Here is a 16,626-nt window from a genome sequence, read left to right as displayed (position 1 = left end):
CCCAGTGAAAGCAAAACCCAAACTGGAAGGATGAATTCAAACCCTCTACGAGGAGCTGAACTGCAGGAGAAAGCCTGAAATCCCAGGGAACAGCAGCAAGTGTTGAGAAACTGCCTCTCTGTATCCCATTTATGCACAGACAGCCCAGTGAGGTGCATCAGGAGCATTTATGGAGCAGCTTTGTGCTCCAGAGAGCAACCCCTGCGTGTCCAGGCAGCCTCAGGGGGATGAGATGTTCCAGCACTGTCCTCTGCTGGCGCAGCCACAGGGATCCTCCAGCTGCCTGCAGCACTGCCAGCAGCTCTGCAATCCCAATCCAAACTGACTGCTGGGACAACACACATTTTACTTCACTGCTGACAAAAAAAACAACAAACAAAAAACAACAACAAAAAAAAGGCAGGACACAGATGGAAATAGTCCAAGTAGAAACAAAAGGAATAACGTGGCTGGCTAAATGCAGTTTGTTTCGTCTCACTGCTCTCAGGAGTCTCCAGCACAATTCCTCTCTCTCCTCTCCTCTCAGACATCATCTCCCCTCCAAAATCTTAGGCTCTAGTTATCTCCATACATTCAAAAGCAGAAAAGCCCAGGATATCCCATGAAGCAAGATAATTATCTTTTATAAACACGTACAACAGACTTACTAAGTGATGTCCTCCAACTCCTCCTACAAATAGCTGCAAGATTACATCAGAATTTTCTGCTAAGAATTACAGCTTATTTCGGGTCTGTGCAACAGGAAAATGGCAGCAGCTACAGGCAGTGCCTGAAACAGATAAGGGCTGGATGCACTGGCTGGCTCAGGAGCTGGGCTGTATCCCTACAGAAGCAGTGTTAGGTTACAGGGTGACACACGGCTGTCTGGGACAGGTAAAAATATCTACACTGAGAAACAGCCCTCAAATTACTCAGGAATTTCTCAAAGCTGCAGGAGCAAGACTGTCAAGGGGAAGAAATCATTATTTTTAAAGAGATGTGAAAAGCATAAGCATTGTTGATTATAATGAGTGTGAAATCTGAAACCCCGACTGTACCATGCAGCACACATGAGACAAGACAATTACCATTTAATTAGGAGCTTTGCTCACTTTCTTCTACCCACTGTGAAAGCTAAAATGATTGTTTCAGAGTGTCTCTCACTATTTTTTTGTTCCATTTTCTTCCATCTTTCCAGATTAAGGGGGGGGCTTATTTTCTAAAAAGTGTTTTTTAAGTTATTTTTTAAAATACAAATACAGGGAAGTCAATGTCTAAAATTCATGATTTGAATTAATTCATCCAGACTGAAATACTGACCTGTTTAGAATACTCTGCAGATTTCAGAAAAGCCCTGGGCACACAAGCATGTGCATGTCAACAAAAGCACTGTGACTGTTGTTGCTTTTTGATATCAAACACCTTGACCTAAAAGTTTTTGACCAGGCATAAATTTAGACTCAGCCTAAAATGGCATAAAGTAGATTTAATGGTAGACTGGGACAGGGACTGAAAGGCTGGGGGAAAAAAAATGAATTCTAATCAAGAAGAAAAAGTTTAAGCCAAGTTAAACTCAAACATGCTTCCCACCCACAAAGCTGAACATCTGCCTTTGGAGCAGATGTTGCAAAGCAGAATTCCCTCTGGTAGCCCCAAGGAAGGCCACACACAAATTTTCTTAATTCTGTCCCTTTCAAATTTCACAGACCTGGAATGACAGTTCTCTAAACAGAAACTTCCAGCTTTAGCTCCCAGCTGCTCATAGGAAAGTACAGCAGGAAAAACTTTCATAGTTGATCTATTTTAACTTTATCTGGAAAGATGAATAGTAACTATCTTATAGAGGGGATTCCCTGGACACTTTTATGCATGAAGATACTTGGAGCCCAGGAAGCTGGAAGAGAGATGGCATGGCATGGGTATTACTGCAATACAGAAAATGCGACCAGAATTTTAACATGGGACCTTTTCCCATGCAGGTCAAGGAACAGGCTCAGGCAGAATCAGTAGTTCAGTGACTCTGGAGCAGTACCAGACCCCATTCTCCTGTGAAGGCACTGAGAGAACACACTGCTCACAGAGTAGAACAATTAATCACACAAAGGAAGCAAAAGCCTTTCTCTGAAGGGCCCTCTCATTTCCCTTTAAGCATCTTTTCTTTCCTGAAAACTCAAGGCTGGACTGTTGGGGTCTTACATTCAGCTCCCCCGAATGGCACAGAGAACACCATTTCTAGGGTTCCCTAACAAAAGTCTGCATTCAGCAGAGCACAGGCCAACATCCTTGGCCAAACCAAGCCCTCTCTCTCAGCAAACCCCCCTGGCTGGAGCAGTACCCTCTGTGGGAGAGCTGAACTTGGTCTCGTTGACGAAGGTGGACAGGTCAGAGGGCTGTGGGTAGTCCTGCTTGTCCGTGTTCAGGTCCACAGTCATGCAGGTCCATTTCTGCCCCGTCACGGAGGACGCCAGCTTCTCCTCATCTGTGGCGTGAACCACCGTGGAGATGACAGGAGGTGTTTCTGGAGTTGGCAGTGGAGTGGGATCCTGCAGCAAGCAAGAGCCAGTTAATTCCATTATCTTTCCCTAACACATGGAACAGCTCCATCTCTGAATTCCCTTGCCCCACCAGAGCCATCTTTTTAATTCCGTAATCTCTGCCGCAGTGCTGTATAAAATACTTAATGGAAAATACTAAGTCTACCAGCAGCAAGTTTTCCCAGTATAACTAAGCTCTTTGATGATAAACACTTGCATTGCAAAGCTGCTTTGATAACAGGGAAGAAAGAAGATCCAGAGCTGTTAATATCTGTTAGGCACTTGAGACAAGTGGCACACATCACCCACCACTGAAGTCTCTGACTACCAAAACTGACTTTTCAGGCTTCCCTCTTAGGAGCAAACCCTTGTAGGGCCACGAGGTCATGAACCCTTCCCCTTTCTTCACTTCTACGCTGTCAAGCAGCACAAATAAAAGGGCAGGATGGATAACAGGAAGAGGAACAACAGCATGGAAGGAGCTGTGCCACATCAAAGCAGTCAGGCCTTTGTGGAAGAGCAGCTTTTGTCAACTCCTCTTCCAAGAAAACCACCTGCCAGCAGTTTACAACATGGAATCAAACTATCCAAGCACATGCTCCTGGTGGATCAGCCCACTTGGTTTATTTCTATTTCCCTTCCAGCCCACCAATTTGATGCATTTAGTTTCTTACTTCCTAATCTAAAAATTCCAGGGTGGGTAGTGATAGTCTTGTTTTTCAGACAACTGACTGAAGATATTTACTCATATCCTTGTTCCATCTTAACACAGGGCTTTCCAAAGTACATTAGCTAATACTCTAGCTGGAATTCCCAGAGAAAATACTAGATCTACTATATATTGTGTAAATACTTTAGAGGACAAAAGGTTAAACATACAATTCCAATTAAATTAATAAAATTTCCTTCTTTTTCCCCCTTCAAGGACACAAATTACATGCATCAAAATAAGGCAGCACTTTACCTGAGAAGGAGGATCTGATAGTGGGGATCTTTTTGGTGATTTTTTCACCCTAAATGTATCACTGAAAATAAAAGTTCAAACTGTTAATATGGTAACAGCAGCAAGAATCAGGTCATTTCACACTTAGCAAGAGACAGCCACAGACAGTGCAACCTCTGTAAGCCCTTCTGCATTAAAATCCCATCCATTAGGAAGCAGCACCACAGAGAAGCATGCCATGGGTATGTATTTTTGTCATGCACTTGGAACAGGCCTCCATCCCTCCAAAGCTGAGAACAGCAGGATTGCCATATTTTTCATGCTAGCTCCTGACACATTCACAGAGCAGACTGCAATTCAAATTCAGCTGCAATTCAAATCCCTGCTCCACCACAGGCACCCTCCAGGGCCCTGTGGAAATGATTCAGCTTCTGTCTGCTTCAGTTTCACATCCCAAAATTAGGTCTAACCCACACCTTCACCTGAGAATTAAAACTGTGATAAACTTAGGCTCCAATGACCCCAAAAACCAGGAAGAAAAAACCTGGTTTGCTTTAGATGAACTGCATAAAACCATCTGAAGCAGATGCTGTTCCCCAGATGCCAGAATGAGCTGTGTCATTACAAATGGGCACAACAGACCTTTTTTAAAAACAAATACAACAAGAAATATGGCAATCCTGCTTCCAGTTCCCCTGACACCTCACAGTGCAGACTGGGAGCACAGACACTGTAGCCCTCCAAAATCCCCCAGGTTTCAATCAAGCAAAAGGAATGAAGAATATACATTATGTCATGATGGTGTATAATTATGAATGTTGCCTTTATTCACAATTGGCTAAAAATATTTTCTAACCAGGAATAAACCAATTATCTGTCTGTTCTTTGGATGCACCTTGCCAGAGTTATTCAAAACCACTGATGTTTCTAGCTACAAAAGGGAAAAAATACTCTAGCAAACTCACTGATAAAGACTTGATGTTTGAACTGAGATGCAGTGGCAAAAATTACTGCCCACCAGCTCATCACTGATCAATGATGGCAAGGTTAACACCCGAAATTCTAATGGTGGGTTTCAATGGGCAGAGGGTAAATCAATACCACATCTAGAGAGGAAAATAAATCGGACAGCTGAATATTGGTGTGTTCAATGCCATTAATTATCCAGTTATGATGACAGAATTAATTAGGATAACTTTTTCCTTCAAGAAAGACAAGCATTTTGTGCAGTATTTACAAAGAATTGATTGTACAATGTTGTTTAGTGGTAGAAATAAAACTTCCATATTTTAGCTCAAGGATACAAAATTTCTATAGGTTTTAAATGAGGATCTTCTTTGATAGGCAACAGATAATGAGGCAAACTCACAGTCAGGCATCTTACTTAAAATAGCTTTCATATGTGCAAGTGAAGTGAAATCATTAACATAAAAGCTTCATGCTAAATAATAACTGATCATGCTGCAAAATAAATAAGTAAAATTAAAAAGCCCATAAACCAAAGAGGAAATTTGAATTGTTAGCTTAGAATTACTTACAACAGAGAACATACAGACATCACATCTTCTACCATCCTAAGACAAATAAGACAAAGAAAAGAGAGACAGACAGAAGGAACTGACAAAAAAGATTAACCTACAAATACTCTGTTAATGTTAATGTGTTAAGGCAATCTGATCATGCATATTTTCTACCTGTATAACCTTAACTCCTACTTTTTATTTTGAAATACACAAGGAGAAAATAAAAATATTCATCAAGTCCTCCAATGTTTCCTAGTTCAATGTTATACTTTTAAAACACTTTCATCTTACAAAACACATTTTTCAAAGCTGACACCTTCAAGTTAAGTTCCTTTCAACACACTAACCGTCCTTGCCTTCCCTGATGGAGGCCACCTGCTTGCTATTCAGAACACACTATTTGTTATTATATGAGATGCAAAACTGCTGTTGAATGGCAGCTAAGCTTAAGGAGAGAGCACAGTTATTCCAGGTTTTGTCATGTTTGCTGATGTGTTGTGACAGCACAGAAAAAGCTACTTGACCATTTCAAACCATTTACCCAGGTCAGGATAGAAAATGACATTTCTTTAAATCTCAGCTGGTTTGACTCTCTCCAAAACCTAACCTGGTGGTCTAACAGAGCAAGCTGGTCACCCCCAAAGCAGAACCAAACCTTGCTAAACAGCTTAGACTAAGAGAAGTTTTCATTTACTGATAAACTTGGCAGCTTCTGCTCATCTCTCCTCACGCGCGATGCTCATGGCAGCTGGCACTTTCCATTTCCAAACAGCCTCCAGCCATCCAAGGGCTTCCAGAGCAATGCCTGCACAAGCAGTATCTCGAGAAACCACTTATTTTTAGTCATCACTGCGAGCTGGCTCTGGGGAGGCATCAGCTGCTCTTTGCTCAGCATCACCTGAGCAGTGTGATTGTCTCCAAGCAGCTCAGCACTCGGGGAGACGAGCAGAGAGCAGTTTGTGTTGAGCTCTCACATCTCTTGTAAAAACCTCATCTTTTCACAGGGAGGTCAATGCTTAGACACCTGCAGTTTCATTCAAGAACAAAAATGGCTTATTTTTATTGATTTAGCACATGTTAGACTGAGCACATGGCTCAGATTCAAAGTAGTACAAGCTCAGCAGAGGCCTGAACTCATGCCTGGCTTCTTCAGCTCTAATCTGGAACTCACTGCCCTTCCACATGAGGTACTCAATTTCAAACTGGTCCATAGGGTTTGATTTCTGCAGCCCTCAACAGGGCTAATAACACTTCCTGCCACTGCCTACCCTGGCAACCCCCTCAAGCCTGAAGGTAACTTTCTTCTAGAAAATACCACAGCTGCAGGCTGCAATGGTTTATTAATATTCAGTCTCATCTTTGTAAAAAAAAAAAAAAAACCAAAAAAAAAAAACCCACTTGCAAAAGTAGGTTACAGGGCTGCAGTGAGCAACACTCAACACAACCCAGTGAAAGCAGTGCCAAGCACGGGCTGGGAATTCCTGCAGCCCTCCTGACCCAAGAACTTGTAAGCCCTGAGCTGGGGGAGCTTCACCTCTCCACTGTGATAAACACCAGCACTGAACTTTGTGATTCTAAGGCAGGGTTTTCCTGTGATGGATTTTCTCAAGGACAAATGTGGCTTAGCAAACTCTCTGTAAACTCATTTCCCCCCTAAATTAATAACTTTGGAATTCTTTCCAGTATTCAAAGCAGATGGGAGAACCCAAGAGGCCCACTCTGGGGGTCTGTCAACTCCAGCTACTGGAAGACACAAGGAGACTCTGGCTGGCTGCAAAAACTTAAAGATCTGGTGATATTAAAATTCCCCTCTGCACATCCCCAGTAAGATTCAAACTTTTCCTCTCTTGCTGTCAGACTTTTAAATCATCTTAGTTTGGACCAAATCGGTTTGGGCTGCAGGCTTGGGAAAATGTCATTTGCCACTAAGTTTCAGGTAAACCTCAAGAAGTAGCAACACCAGAAAAAACAGGCTTCTCTCCCAAAGAAAACAACTCAACTACACAGTGGTCTGAACTAGCCATAAGTCAGAAACACCCCTAGAAAGAAAATAAAGGCACAAGCTCCCTCAAGTCTGACAAGGGACTTGAATTAGAAGCTTAGAAGGATGGAGGCTATTAAAAAAAATCTGAATAATCTGCACCTCACCCTGTACTGGAGATCAACTTTTGTACTGCTTTGTATTAACCATGTTATCTCCTTATCTTAAATTGGTATTTAAAAAATTTGCTCCCATTTTTGTTAGTCAGCTGGAACATTTAAACCATAAAGGAACATGAACTGAGATACTTTCTTACAGATATACACATAAGAGATCAGTTTCAGATCAGGGACACAAATTTAGTGGTCACCAACTCAAAATAATCTTATCTGAACAGATAAAGCAACATGCACATCAGCAACCAGCCACAGAGGTTTTTAACCAAATATCTAACAACCGCAACATAGGAAATTTATCTTGGAATTTGTCACCCATGTCTAAAAGCTGGATCTTTCCCTAACATATAGTAGCTTTGGATATTTTAAACTTCCTGCACAATTGTAAGCTCTTTCAGAAAAAGGAATTGTTTCACATTTCTTAGTTGTGTATATATAAAAATATATATAAAAATGTATTTCCATACTGCACTCTACTGTTCCAGGTTATTTTCTTTTAAATACCAGAAGTCACTGGATGAAACCATCTTCCTGCTGTTTGCAATATGAGATTTGTCACTGCCTTTCACTTGTCACTATTTCACATCCCACGCTCAAAAACAATGATTCATGAAATAGTTGTGCTGGTGTAATTACTTTGATTATCTTAAACAGCATCAACTTCCTAGAACGAGGTCACAGAAAATTGGGTACATCACTGATAAAATTTGGTACATAACTGATAAAATTACAATTTAACCAGGTTCAGAACTACGCTGAGCCCAAAGACTTGAAAAATGCAGTTGCCTAATGTGGCTTGGTAGCTCTGGAAATATCAAATTATTGGGGAAACAGGTTGAGAGCAGGAACAGCCCCCCTGCATGACTCCAGTTGTGGCCACCCACAGTCACCTCCCTCTCTATTCAGCTATAAATCCAATGTAACTGTGCTAAGGGATGTGCTCCTTCTATTCTAGAAACGTCTCTGCCCTTTAACTTACGTTTTTAGTGGCGTCTTCTTCTTCTTGGCAGGTTTGTTCAGGCTGTCTCCTTCCATCCCGTTTGTTTCGTTGGCACTGGCTGGTATCTCAAAGGAAGCTGGGGATTTGGAAGGCGAGCTGGCTATCTTGGAAGAAGACTTGAAAGGGTCGATGGAGTCCTCACACACGTCCGGCTCGAAGCTGTACGTTTGTTGAGGCAGTTTGGGCGATTCCTGCATTTTTGTACTGGATGAGAAGGGGTTAAAATTGGGATCGTCCCACTTGTCGATATCAAAAGTGTAAGAGCCTTTCGTGATGGGGATTTCGTTCGGATCAGTGGGCGACTTGGTCGGGGTGGTTGGAGCATTGTCAAGCTTCTCCACCGGTTTTTTAGTCTTTGGCCTCCGTAGCGGCATTTTAGCACCAGGCTTCTTCCCTGCTTTTTTGGGAGGAGGAGTGCTCTCCTGCTGGTCTTCGCTCCCCCCTTTCTCCTCGGAATAATCAAACTCCAGCCTCACAGCTTTGACGGGAGGGTCCTCCTGTCCCCCTGTGTCCGGCGGAGTCACCTCCACAGCCTCGGGGGCCGTTGTTAGAGGTAGTGTTTTCCTGCTGCCAGGGGGAGAGTTCTGCACCTTGCTGCCTCCGGAGCTAAAAGCACTAATCCCTTCCAAACGGTCCGGATCCGAAGGGTCGGATCCTTCAGGCACAGGCGGGGCCTCCTCTTTCTCAGCAGAGATTTTGGAAGGTTCAGTACATTCGGGCTTTGCTGAGTCAGCCTTCACCTCAGGTGCTTTGTCCTCACAAGCTGCTTGGCCAAGCTCAGGCGGTTCTTGTGGGGTTTCCTTCACCAGTGGAGCATCCAGAGGTTTTTTGGCTGGCTGCTTCTTTTTTAAGGAAGCTGGTCTGGGTTTTTTTGTTCTCTTGAGGGTACTGGAAGCGCTGCTGGAACCAGTACCGTAGACATCTGCTGAGGGTGCTAATGTCTCACTGTTGCCAAGGTAAGATGCTCCATCAAAATCACTGGCCTGCAGGCTGAGAGACCGAGACAACGTGGATTTGGAAACCGGGACCGAATCCGTGGATTTTCTCCGGACATTTGCTTTGGGGTCACGATTCTTGGGCTCTGCAGAGCTCGGTCCTAAGGCATGGAGAGAATCGACCAGCTCAATGTTATCAAAGTCCAAGTTGTAGGTTCCACTGCTGGCTATGGGCTTGTCCTCGTCGAAGACAGTGGAGAAAGAATGGCAGGGGGGACGGAAGGGGCTCTCTTGAACTGGTTCACTCTGTGACACATCGGTTACGGGTTCAGCTTCTGAACACAGTCCTGTGGGAGCAAACAGAAAACTCAGTGCACTTCAAGCATGTTTTCAGAACCGGGGCTTAGGAGGTTTTATTATAATCTAATATTACAGCAAGTAAAAGAAAAATGCATAAAAATAATACTAACTGACTAAGCAAACCAAAGTGACTTTTCCAATATATGAACCAGATTAGGGAAAAAACAGATCTGTTCTCCCCAGAACAGGATTCCAGGCAAGTTTCACAAAAAGACAAAATATGTATTTGCAATAGCCTCTAAAGCACCTTTTCTAAACTATCACTTGTAGAGATGGATATTACCATAATATGCTGCATATTGCCAATACCAGAAAAACTGCACATAAAGCACTTTTTTACTCCCATTCTCTACTACTATAAAGAGTTCACACAATTGTGTCAGAGCTCTTATGAAGTAAATCTCCTGTAAATTGACTGGTGCTTCAGTAACTGCATGTTGACCTTAAGTTTTGTTTCCCATGTGCTATTTTTACCAATTTACCCAGAGGAAAATGGCTTCCTCTCCACAACCCATCAATGCTGCTCCTCTATCTGCCGCAAGCAGTCAATAATTACAAGTTTATAATAAGACATGAATAATTGAGAACTTAATGTGAAATAAATTATGGTAAAGGAAAAAAAAAAAAAAAAGGTCATTTAGAGAACTCCACAAATATTTCCACTTGAAAAAATCTTCCTTTAAAAAGCTAGAAGCTCCCTACTGATTATTTAAACCAGGTTTTTCCAAGTGTAGTTCTAACTTGTTGATGAAAAGAAAATTTTGTAGAGAGATTTATGTCAAAACTCTTAATCCAAGCAGCTTTCCACTGCAATTAAAGGTTCTCTTATTGAATAGAATCCTAAAACGATTTATAGAAGTCTCTTCACTTGGGATAAAACAACTATGGGACAAAGTAGAAAAAGAGTGCATACAAAAAATCAAAAAACAGAGAGGCAGAAAGCATGAGGGTGATGGTCCTTGCTGCCTTCCAGCTCATTAAGTTGATTATGCAAATGTTTTACAAATCCTGCATATGGTTTGCTCCTGCTGTGACTGTACTACTGACCTGCATGAACCACGGCCACCTCTGTCCCTGCGTGTCCCTGTGGGGTACCCCAGACCTGGGACAGCTCTCTCCAGCTCCCAGGTCAGGCTGGGCTGAGCCAGCTGCTCACAGCTCTCACAGAGGAGCAAAATGCCCCTGTGTTTCCTGCTGAAGCAACACAGCCTTCTTCACATTGTCATCTTTTTCTAATTATGCAATTATAAAGAAAAACAGTCAAACAAAAATGAATGTTTTGCTCAACCCTAAACGATTTCAAGAGACATTTCTGCTCATCCTTTTGATTGCAATCCTGACATGTTTTGCTGAATAACTCTCATTTTGCCCTGCTACATTCATTAACACTGCTCATAAAAGCCATACAGACAATCAATTATTATTTTAGTGAGAAGCTATGAATGGATTAAGAAAAGGGGAAAAAAAAATTCCTTTGTTTCAGAAGAAATTGTGTGTCCGCACACAGACTGCAAGGATTGTTATTTATGGGTGTAGAACACGGAAAAGGATTTAAGGGAATTGGACACATTTCCCAAAGTTGCACCATGTACTTCCAGAGACTGTCAAAGAGGGATGACAGCTATGTAGTTTCTCTTTTAAGACCGTGGAAGTTCACTAGGATACATCAATTAAAATAATATTCTAATGTGTTTTTTCTGCTAAATGAATGCTAATAGCATGGCAGTCCTTCAGAACAGTTTATTTTTCTCCTTAATCCCCACTGGTTTGGGTTTGGTTTCAGCCTGGCTGAGGGGTCATTAATTAGGCTGGTGCTCACTTCACACACACATCACTTGGTGACACTGATGGGACTCCTGTTAAAGGGCACTCAGAGAGTGACACAGACCTCCAGCATTAGCCTAATCTGTCCCTTTCACCCTGAAAGGAGAATGGAAGGCACTTCAGGGGAATTCATCACAATAAACACTGGGATGCCAGTGGAGTACAAATGTAGGTCAGCATGAAACCAAAGTGGGATCTGAACAAGGAGTCATCTGCAGTTATGCACTGTTTTCACTCCTGCCTACGTCTAAGCCCTCAACAGCATCGAGGCCCTTGTTCCAAGTAGTTATAAACATGCATTAAAACAAAGCAAAATAAAATAAAATAAAATAAACCATTGCCCTGCAGACTTAGAATGTAAATAAGAGGCTGAGGTTTGAGATATATCATGCAAAGGGAGTGTGCAAGGCTTTGCAGCTACTCCCAACAAAGCAGCATTTCAATTCTGTGTGCTCCACACAGTGCAAGGCTTTAATCTTCTTTAACTGCTTATTTCATGACTTCCCCCTCATCAAATCCTTTGTACTCAAGAGTACGGATTTCTGCAGAGCGTTGCTCGATATTTTTATTGTTTCTTTATGAAACAAGATGTGAAACTGTCTCAGCAAACACGGCTCTTGGCAGAAGAGAAATGCTGCTGTCAGCCTCTTCTGGCTTTACGACAGGACTGCCTCACTCCTGGTAGCAGCAGAATTGCTGGGGCAGGAGGTATAAATGGTACTCAAGGCTTTATTACTACAAAGAGACATGAAGACCACGCTCTCCTGACATTAACAGTCTATTCAGAGAGCAGAGACATTTGTCCTTTTACAACACAAAATTAAGGCAATCAGGATCACTGCAGTATTTTATTAAAATGCAGTTTGAGCACAAAGGAACATACTATGACACCAGCTATGGGATTTAAAGCAGGATTTACTTGCCCTAGAGAGAGACCAGCCAGCACAACATTTTAAATCAGGTTTATGCTTTTTATTGGCACTGAGTCACCCACAATTTATACTGGTAAGAGCTGCCCACAAGAAGATATTAAGTTTTACAAAGCACTCCAAGAACATGGAGGATAGCTGGGGAACTTACACTGCAATAAAAAAAAAAAAACCAAACAGGCAAGCTCCTCAAACCCCCAGTTTAATTAATTTTAAAAAAAGGTCCAAGTTCTGCTCCTTCCACTGGGAAATTCCTCTGATTTCAGCCAAATTATGACTGGATCAACTATGAAAAAAAATCCCAAACCCAAACTCAACAACATAAACCTCAGATTTCTTGTATCCAGGTGAGGACACCTAAATATCAGAATTACATGGCTTATTTAACACTTGGCATTTTCACCTGGCACCTGCTATGGAAGAACCAGAAATTGCTAGAAAGTCACAGAATCACAGAGTATCCTGAGCTGGAAGGGACCCACAAAGATCACTGAAGTCCAACTCCTGGCCGTGCACAGGACAGACCCAAGAATCCCCACCCTGTGCCTGAGAACATGAATAAAATATTGTAACACTGTGTGCATTAATAAACAAAGCAAATTTCTGTTGTTTTTTTACAGAAGTAGCCAAGGCAAGGGGCTACTTTGCTGAAGTGTCTCTAAAGCAGAGGGAATCCCAATAAACTGAAAATAGGCCTTAAGACAGCTGAGCTGGAAACAAAATGAAACACTCTTCTGACAAACTTAGCAATAACATTTAAACAGATGTAATAAGCAAATACAGAAGAAATGGAATATCAATTCTGCTTTCTAGAGAAAAAGCAAACAAAGGCAAACCTCTGGAAAATGCATACAACATGCACCCAGTTACTATGTTATGAGGAAAAAATGCCAAAAGCATGTAGGAATTGGAATTGCCTTACACTAGAAAGTTTGAAACATGATTTATTTCAAGTTCCTTCTTGTTGTGGAAACCCTTTGATGTCAGAAAATCAATTAGTACCACTTTTGTAAGTTCTGCAAAAATACTTTTGTCATGTATTCTAAGAAGTATTCTAACATTGTATATAAAAGTTTCTTCTCAAATTTTCCATATCAGGCTTCAAGAGGAAAAACACTGAGGAAGAATGCTGTCCATACCAAAAATTTAGTTTGTTTTTGTCTGGACCATAATGTCTCTATTGGAAAGCCTGACCTCAAATTTCCCTGGCACCAGAAGGACTCAAATATAGGTGCCCCATTTCCCAATTGTAATGCACAGAGGAGACTCCAGCTCTCACTCTCCCCTGTGAATACTATCTGAATTCAGTAATCATTTGGGGAAGGCAGTGGGGGTGACAGAAAGTTCCTAAGCAGTCACTCCTGGCCAACATCAGAGTATTTGGGAGAATGGGCTAGGGGGACATTCTGGTGCTCAGATGGATGAAACAAGGGACAAGAGGACGCTGCTATGGGAAGCTGAGGAGACAAATAACAATAATTTAAAATAATGACAGTAATAACTGCAACCTCAAACACTCCAATTTGCTTTGAGATTATAACCCACGTTTCCCAGAATTATTTAGGGAGGAATGGAAGGGCTCACTGGTGGCACTTCTGGGGCTCAGGGGTAGTTTCCATACTGGCTCTGTTGCTCCTCTTCCCCTCCAGACTTACCCTCAGACTGACTCTCCTCCTCTGCTCTGCTGCTGATGGAGCAGAGCCATGCAGCAGGTTTCACCCCACCAGGAGCTGGCACAAGCCCAGCACGGGTCCAGCTTAGTTCACTTTCATCATATTCACTAAACGACCACTGAAGTCAACTGAGCACTGTTAGGAGCACTGTGGCCCCTAATTAAAAACTCTCCTCTTGCCTTTCCAGCAGTGGGGTCCAGCTGCTGTGCTAATGATATCATGCAACACAACTGCAGCCATCTGCATAAGTGATTATTGTCAGCTATAGATGAAAGAATCCTTTAAACACTTACTGTGCTCCCTCCTTCCACCCAACCATGCTCTGTCACCCATCCCGTGTGAAGACAAAGCCATGTGGCTGCTGAACCAGGAGCCCAGCAGGACACTGCTGCCTCTCCCTGTGCCTGTGCCAGGCTCTCCAGCTGCCCATATTCCTCACTTTTCCTCTAGTGAAACATGGTTTTTTAGCTGTATGCTGCCATCCAGGAACTCTGCTTCAAAGCCCCTGAGCCCTGAGGAAGGGACTACAATTCTCTTTGTGTGCAGCCACATGCGTAACTTATGAAATAAATAAACTACAAGACACTCAAGTGGTTTATACAGTACAAAATGTTTAACTTTTCTCATTTCTAAACACCTAAACTACAGTCTTACTATTATTTATTTCTTCTAAAGATTTCCAAAACAAATGAATGCTTTGTGCTGCCCTCCTACATTTGCATTTTTTCTGCATTACGCATCTTCTTCCCCTCCAATAAATTCCCCTGTTGTATAACTGTGTTTTGCATCGTTTTGGATCACTGAACAGATCTCTGTCACTTTGCTGTAGCTTGCCTCCCAAGGACAATCTGAGTTGCAAATGAAGTGGTCTCCCCTCTGCCATCCAATGGCCTTCAGTAAAGTTCACACTGGCTGTGAACAGCTCTATTCAGTTTCCCACTTTTCTTCAGAAAGATCTGAAAAAAAGGAGCGGGGGAACTGGGATGGAAGGAGACAAGAATCACATGTGCCAGGGAAGCACATGTGTAACCAAGGGCTTGAAGATAATCTACTGCAGTAATTAAAAGCACACTCCAACCCTGTTCAGCATGTGTGTTCTTTTGTTCTCTGAGCATTTATTTTGTAATCATTGGATTGCCAAAGATTTAAAAAAAGGAAAGAAGATGCAGAATGAATAACTTTTGCTACAATGATGAGGGAACTCTAACAGCAGAAAGGAAACGGCATCAGGGTGCCTCAGTATTTACTTTTTATTTTGTGAAATTAGTTTGTAGAAAATCCTTGAAGCTTCTTAAAAACCTATCATAAATCAAGATCCTAAACAGCATTTCTTAATGAGTAATTCCCAGAAATGCTGTAGGTGGCTTGAGACCTTTGGTGGGATGCTACAACTCTTTTCAAACACAATACAAATGAGCTTTAGACTGCTGGGAGAAATATTATCTGCATACAATTTAGCCAGGTGATTAAGATGACTTGACTTTCAGATGGGAAAAAAGACAGCATAATGGGGAATTCAGTCTCAAGCTGTTCAGCTGTCATCCAACAGCCCAAACAAAGCTATTTTGGGCTAATAGCATGCTTTCTACTCCCTCATATTCCATTACTCAATCTGGAGAACAAAGAACACTTTTTGGGGGAAAGAATTTCTTTGGGTTTTAAACACAATTCTCCCTTTTAAAAGATTTTAGTTTCCCAGTATGTACCAATTTTCACATATGTATACCATACATACATTCATATGTAGCTCCATGTTCCTCCTATAAAATCAGTATTTCTGTTTTTTGATTACCTCCTGTTCCAGGAACACATTTGAAAATGGCATTTTGTTAATTGTCATAGTTAATAGTGCTCACACAGGTACCTGCATCTGCAACCCACATCTCTTTTTTCTACTCATCTGACTCTGTAAAGATCCTAGAAAAAGAAGCTTGGTTCAAAAGGAAGAAAGCTTTTTCTAGAGAGCTCCTCTTTAATATTTTTCAAATGTTATGGACAGATTCTCCATTACTTTATTCCAGGAGGCAATAGGGGTATTTTCTTCTCTGCATGGGTAATTAACTAATATTCCAGAAGCAAATTTATTAGCATTAATTCCTTGCCAGTGCTTAGAGAAACAGCTCCCTGCATATTCACCTCCCCCAGTAATGTGTCCCACTCATTACCTGTATCTTCCACAGGCAGCTGAGGTTTTATTTCTTGCTCTGCTACGTCTGCAACAACTGCTGCTGCTGCTGCTGCTGCTGCTTCAGGTGGAGGCTGTGGAGGTGAAGGTGGTGCCTTGACAGGTGTAGTGGACTCCGGGGTCTCAAATGCTTCTTCAGAGTCAGAGCTCCTGGGGAAAATCAAAGCAGAGACTGGTGAGCACAGCGAGGGTTCATTTTTGCAGGTCAGGCTTGGCAGCGCTGGATTCCTGAGCTGGTGGCACAGACCTCAGCTCTCAGGCTACCTCTGTGTTTCCCAAAGGAGATCTGACATTCCAGTATGGTTTCCAGAGTAGGATGTCATGGCTGTGGTTTTCTCCCTAGACAAAGATTTATGTCATTTGTGTTACAGAAGTGAACACACACTTGGAAATGAATCCATCCTGCAAAGCAGTGTGAGGGTGGCTCAGGCACACAGACCAATACCCCTGTGCTACTCCCTTGCACAAACACATCTAAATTCACAAAAAATATAAAGACTCTTCTGAAGAGAGTTTCCCAGCTTCATAAAAAAACCCCAACCATCTAAAACAGCACCAAATTTCTTTGTGTGCCCTCAAGGGTG

At 42.2% G+C, this 16,626-nt stretch overlaps 1 protein-coding gene across 15 annotated transcripts in view; it reads right to left on the bottom strand.

The window, feature by feature from the left end:
- TACC2 (transforming acidic coiled-coil containing protein 2) overlaps positions 1-16,626 on the bottom strand; it is a 129,589-nt gene that overhangs the window by 23,209 nt on the left and 89,754 nt on the right. For 10 of the 15 annotated variants that reach the window (XM_038141695.1, XM_038141699.1, XM_038141707.1 and 7 more), the window contains 5 exons: positions 16,023-16,192; positions 8,116-9,418; positions 4,995-5,030; positions 3,478-3,538; positions 2,315-2,522 (listed from right to left, as the gene is read on the bottom strand). In XM_038141695.1, coding sequence (XP_037997623.1) covers positions 2,315-2,522; positions 3,478-3,538; positions 4,995-5,030; positions 8,116-9,418; positions 16,023-16,192 — 1,778 coding nt within the window. The remainder of the gene's footprint in view (positions 1-2,314; positions 2,523-3,477; positions 3,539-4,994; positions 5,031-8,115; positions 9,419-16,022; positions 16,193-16,626) is intronic. The other 5 variants (XM_038141700.1, XM_038141701.1, XM_038141706.1 and 2 more) reach the window with 2 other exon arrangements.

Source organism: Motacilla alba, chromosome 6, assembly GCF_015832195.1.
Source record: "Motacilla alba alba isolate MOTALB_02 chromosome 6, Motacilla_alba_V1.0_pri, whole genome shotgun sequence".
Taxonomy (NCBI): domain Eukaryota; kingdom Metazoa; phylum Chordata; class Aves; order Passeriformes; family Motacillidae; genus Motacilla; species Motacilla alba.
The sequence above is the reverse complement of the archived record's forward strand: the minus strand, read 5'-3'. Positions and strand labels throughout refer to the sequence as shown.